Raw genomic sequence first — 6,000 nt, 5'->3', positions numbered from 1 at the left:
AGGTGCACCTAATGTTGTGTTTGCTGAGGAACAGGCAGTCTTAGGTTTATGACACACATAGCAGTTTGGCCAGAAACCTCAACTTTTGTCTCATTTATTTCTTCAAAACATATGACATTTAGTTGGTTCACTCTGATACTTTCTGATAAACTCCAGATGTGTTGTAATGTGTTTTTCTTCAGTAATGGCTTCTTTATAGCCACTCTACCATACCTGCTATTTGTATGCAGAGCTCTTGATATTGTTGTCTCGTGCACCTTCACCCCAATCTCAGCTACTGAACTCTAGCTCTTTCAAAGTGATTGATGTCCTCACTGTAGCTTCACTCTGAAGCCCCTTTCTTGCTCTGATGCTGAATTTGGAGGGCTGGGATTGTCTGAATGATAGCCTAGGTGGTATCATGTAAGTTTCATTTCCTCACTGTTGATCCAACAGTGCTCACTGGGATATCTAAACACTTTTTGTATTTTTTTTAAAAATATTTTTGTAGCAGTTACCTATCATGTGCATGTTTATAACTTTAATTTCCTCAAAATATTCTTTGTTTACAGCTTTCCTTTCCAGATTCCCAGTCTGACCAATGGCACTTGAATTAAGGGGGTCGTCTGTCCAGAAAAGGTGAAACTGAAGAGGCCATTTGTAAGCCCATAAGGCAATAGTTATATAAACTTATATAAACTTAGAGCTTCCACAAGACAGGGGTTGAATACTTATGCAAAGAGCATTTTCAGTTAGTAATTTTTGTCACATGATATTTTCTTATAAAACTAATGTAACATTAAATTCATTTGTTTTAAGTGTCAGTTTTTAAAATCAAATATGACACTGCATAAAATATAAATATGTAATTTGTAATAAAGAGGAATCTGATTATTTTTAAGAAAGCTGAATACTTTAGCAAAGCACTGTAAGGACTGAATTTATTCTCCCATTTTGTGACATTAAATCTAGACAGTTGTGTATATTGTATAGAGCAAGCAGTTCAGTGTATTACAAACATACCTAAAAACAAGCCATGACACCATGTACTACCCAGCCACAGAGCAAAGGAGTTGTGAGATGGATTTAATTTTTTGTCTGTGCACAGACTTTCATTTGTCAGACTGAATATTATTTTCTCCCTCGAAATAGTAGAACAGTAGCCTACAATGCATTCGTTTTTTTTCCACAGTGTAGCGTAACCGTACATCCGTCGTCCTGGTTTCACGCCATATTAAGAATCTCCTGTTTCTGTGTGTTTGTTGTGTGTGTGCGGTTTGGGGGGGTTGTTTGTCAGTTTGTTTGCTCTGAACGCGAACTTCCTTCAAATGATACACCTTAAAAGTAGCTGACCTGGACACATTGTGTAATAAACAACAATTGCAAGCTGGCGTCTCCCTGATCATCAGTCATGTTTCAGAGTTCACAATCAGAAATAAAAGAAACAGCGTTACGAGGAACAAAGACTGTGATGTGTATAATTTTCCTTAGATTACAGCTACAGGAAGGCGTCACGCAGCTGAACTTTATCTTGCCTCTGCCTAGCCAAAACGTACATAACGATGCGTGTTTCCATGTGAAGACTTTACACGTGAGCGCAGGAGCTGACTCCGCCTAAATGAGGCTGGGTAGGTGGAGTGGAAGAGTCGAACAAGGCTAAGGAGACGGAATAACCTCTGAGGCGTCAACGCAACTACTACAGAATCAGCAGGAGAGGCAAAGGGGTGATGTTTACGGCGTGATTCGGGATGTTTCGTTCGCGTAAACGCCAAAGCAATTTCGGCTTATCGAATATTAATAGAGCACTTCTTTTGAGATTGTAATTGAAGCGCTACACCTTCTGCGAAGTGTCGGTGACGCGAAACATCGAGTGCCGTTAAATTCAGCACTTGAAAGAAGGACAGTTCCAGCACACTGGCTCCTGCACTTCTTACCCAACCTCAGGAGGGCATCTTCCATTAGTTTCTGAACACTTTGCACGCATGAACATTTTAGCTGGCAACATATGCTATCTCGGGCGTTCAACTAACTGACATCCTTAATAGGGGACCTCGAATTGATACCCTCGGCTCAATATGTACCAGGGGCATCTGCAGGTAAGAATACGTGCTTAAATGGTATTTAATGATCACGATTGCAGGCCAGTGCAACTATTGAATACGCATGATCAACGTTCATTTCTTGTGCATGCTGACTGCAACGTTAAGTGTTAAGTAGAAAGTTGCTGAAAGTAGCTTAGACACGCTTTCCGTATGCTACACAGCAAATGCCTGTGGGTTTAAGAGTTCGTTGATTCTTTAACCTTTCCACCCAGCACTGACTGTGCTGCGCTTGGCTGTTGAGAATCCCCGAACTCGTTGCATTTCCAATGCATTTCCGGTGTCTCGCCACAAACTTATTTGTGAATAAACGTGTGTTATTTACTTCAACCTACGTAACTGACCTGCAATAATTTATTTTACTAGTCGGGCTGCAGAAGGATAAACACCATTTTGGTTCGTAGAGCATCCAGCCAATTGATTGAAATGGCGAAGTCAAGCAACTCTTATGGCCTGGTTACATTTCTGTAAGTTCAAGTAAAATTAGTAGAGGTGATTTCTGAAGCGATACATAGTCTAAAATTTATTGTAAACATCATAAGAAGAGTAGTTTAACCTTTCTTGTCGTCCTGTTTCGATTGATTGAAAGCACTTTCGAGTTATTTAAAAACTTGATTTTGATGCTGTTGGCTTATAACGCTTATATTTGCTTTGGCTGAATTTTGCGGTAACCTGAATTTGTGTGTGGACGGTAATGGACGCGTGCAAGTGGACGTTTGTGCACCCTAAAAAGTATTTTAAGCCAGTCTGCAAGATTGTCGTTTATCATGAGAAACTGTAGTCGTGTACATTGAGAAATTGTATCATGAGACTTGTAAGTACAGTATAAGCAATAAATATTTATATTTAAATATCTAATATTTAAATAAATATTTAATAATTGTTGCGATGGACAACTAACAAGTTACTAGATTAACATTTATAAACAATCTTTATTTAACCCCATTTACTCAAATGGGCAGTGGTAGCACAGTGTTTAAGGTTATTGGATAGTAATCGGAAGGTTGTCGGTTTAAGTCCCACCATCCCACCACCACCAAGTGGCCAATGTTGGACCCCTGAACAAGACCCTTAACCCTCAGCTGCGCAATATGTAAGTGTAAACTATATGTATCGGTTTAAGCTTCTAAAACAACAATAAGAATTCTAATGAGACAAGACTGCTGCAGATGTTGTGGACCACTGATTTAGATATAATGTGTCATAAATAACATAATAAAATTAATAAATTATTTCTTGCAAACTTCAGTATAATAATCCTGGCTGACACCAGATCACGTTTTACACTGGAGCTAGCTGTAGAAACCTAAAACAGTTTTACTTTGCACTGCTGTGCAGAATTATAGGCATGATGCCATAAAAAAAAAGAAAAAAAAAAGGATTATGATTCAGCTGATACAGCTGGTCTGCAATTCAGACACAAAAAAACAGTTGACAGGTGAATGGAAGTTATCCAACACCTACTAGTGTGTCATATGAGCCTATTGAATACTTCACTGACCATGTTAGCGTCTTTCGTTTCAGTCAGTGGAAAGTAAAAGAGAAGAAGGTCAGCTGCGGAGGCAGTTTAGGAGGTAATGATCTCTCCATCAAAATCAAACTCTGTATGTCCTTCACTGGTGTCTTCACAGCTCTGCCTCTCTAAACAGATGCACTTATCCTGACAGTGATGGCTTGTTCTTTCTAGAAGCCATCTCTAAGTATATGCTTATCACTGTTGAGCTCATCCATTGTTTTGAATGCCTCTGTAAAATGTACATGTTTAGGTAGCCCTAATGTTTACACTGCAGGCTTATTTGAATGTGGCATGTTCATGGTGGTACAATGTTCCATCAAGCAGTTACTTTATAATGCCAAGATTGGTCTGCATGGCAGAATATTTTAAGCAGTATGTACAGTATGCTGCTTTACTAGTTTGTTAATAAAAGAAACTTTATGGATTATAAATACCCACCTAAACAAATGTATCAATTGAAATTTTCAGCAGCATTCTGAGATTGTAGAATCCTAGGAGTGTGTAAAAACTAAACTCATTCTAAGTGTTAAGGTTAGGAATAGGGGTCTGAGTTAGGGATATGGCATTTCTTGCAAACTCACTGTGAGAAATCAGCCCCTCTCATTAAGATTGTTGTAAATTGTTCAAGAGATCGAGATGAGCCTTTGTTTGCATGGTTGACAGATATACATTAACCCAGCAATAATAAACATTCACCTCACCTAAAATACTAGAGGCATTCAGAATCAATATTTTCTACTTACTACCTCCCCTGTTGAGTTTTCTCTTTTCATGTCTGTTTTTAACTACAACAATATGAGATTCATTAACGCCACTTAATTATCAGACAGGAGCGATATGTAATTGTCCCTTTATGCTTAGTAAAAAGATAAGTACAGTAACCCCATCAATAAATAACGTTTACTGGAACAGGGTGCTTTACATAACTAGTATCAATCTAATCTGGTTGTATGGAAGAGCTGACAAGTACAGATTACAATTGCATCTTATATTATATGATGATCAAATAAATAAAATGTAATTAATTTAACATCTTTAAAAATTATTGCTTATTGTTATTATATAGGCGTCGTAGTATAAGTGATTGAATTTGATGCCAAAGTAATACTCTAAGATGGCTGAGGCAGTTCAGTGTGGTCATCATGAATGGTCAGAGAGTAGTTATCTGTGTGAGTAATTTCTCTGTTTGAACCCTGGCATCAGTGGAATAATAAAAAACTGTCTGGCAGAGATAAAATTTCCTAAGGAAATCCAACAGAAAGCGTTGTATTTGCTAATGCCTTATATCTAGCCTAATTAGCACAAGCAAACACTCTGTATTTCCTAAACTCATCTGTGTTCCTGAAATATCAGTTTATGCATTTCAAGGGGCCAACTGTCTTTGCCAATCCATAATATAGACAGACTAATAATTTTCAAGCATTCACCTTTAATGATTCCCACCAGTTGTTTTCTATATAGAACACTACCAAACCTGTTATTTAGTGATTAGATTGCATCTGGGCAGTATTCCAGTTCAATGTCTGTTCTGAAACTTTTTCCAATGATTATTTTTCTTCTTAGTTGGCTTATGCTCATGTTGACTGAATGGAAAGTCATTCTGTTTTATTACCTGAACATCACCCTCTGCTATGCCATCAGATTATGCTGCATATGCATTTTTATTTAAGATGTAATCAAAGGGGTAACTAATATAGTGTGTTGTTGGTTGGGTGGCACCACTCTGTTTAAAAACCTTCTCTCTAAATTTTTTGAATGTACTGAGAATATAGTCCTCTCAAGCCTTTGTAGTCTTGTGTGCCATGTTGTGACAGATTTGATGTGCTAAACAGGACCATGTCCTCTGGTAGTCTAGCATGAAGAGTGTGAGCTCCAAGATCCTCGCAGGCATGGGGTCCATTCCAGTAGACTAGCAGGCATAGGGTCAACTGGCTCTTTGATGTTGACTTTAACTTCCCAGCTATCAAAGTGATGGAGAAAGTAGCACATGCTGGGGAAAAGAGCTGCAGTCCATCTGGGGTGTTTGCCTTATAAGATGGACTGAGTGAAAACAGTTAGAAATGTCTTTTATATATATATATATATATATTTAGGTATTAATTAGTAGGTGGTAAGCATCGTTATGTTTGCTGCCTCTCCATTATACTTCTGTAACATTACTGAACTGGTATTCAGACATTAAAATCAATGAACCATCTGTCTCTCTCAAGGTGTGCTCTCTGACAGGGAGTGTAATTACAGCACTGAAGATGCTTCTCTCATCGTTTAGCTTTATTTCTTACTCAAAGGTTCTAAAATGCTGACTCACCTCTAAAATCCAAAGAGGTGTGGAAAAAGTTTTGTGTTGTTTATTATGCTGTAAAATCTGATTAGGGCAGCAGCTGAATGTGTCACCTCTCTCGTGGC

At 38.1% G+C, this 6,000-nt stretch overlaps 1 protein-coding gene across 5 annotated transcripts in view; it reads left to right on the top strand.

Moving 5' to 3' along the window:
- Positions 1-1,642: 1,642 nt before the first annotated feature.
- The window catches only part of pex5la (peroxisomal biogenesis factor 5-like a), a 59,054-nt gene continuing 54,696 nt past the window's right edge, over positions 1,643-6,000 (top strand). For 4 of the 5 annotated variants that reach the window (XM_081718477.1, XM_027013535.3, XM_027013536.3 and 1 more), the window contains exon 1: positions 1,643-2,075. In XM_081718477.1, the coding sequence (XP_081574603.1) occupies positions 2,055-2,075 (21 nt within the window). In that variant the 5' untranslated portion in view covers positions 1,643-2,054. The remainder of the gene's footprint in view (positions 2,076-6,000) is intronic. The other variant, XM_027013537.3, reaches the window with a different exon arrangement.

The sequence above is a fragment of the Electrophorus electricus genome, chromosome 7, assembly GCF_041902795.1.
Source record: "Electrophorus electricus isolate QZ-2024a chromosome 7, ASM4190279v1, whole genome shotgun sequence".
In the NCBI taxonomy this organism is placed as follows: Eukaryota; Metazoa; Chordata; class Actinopteri; order Gymnotiformes; family Gymnotidae; genus Electrophorus; species Electrophorus electricus.
This window is presented reverse-complemented; position numbering and strand designations above follow the sequence as displayed.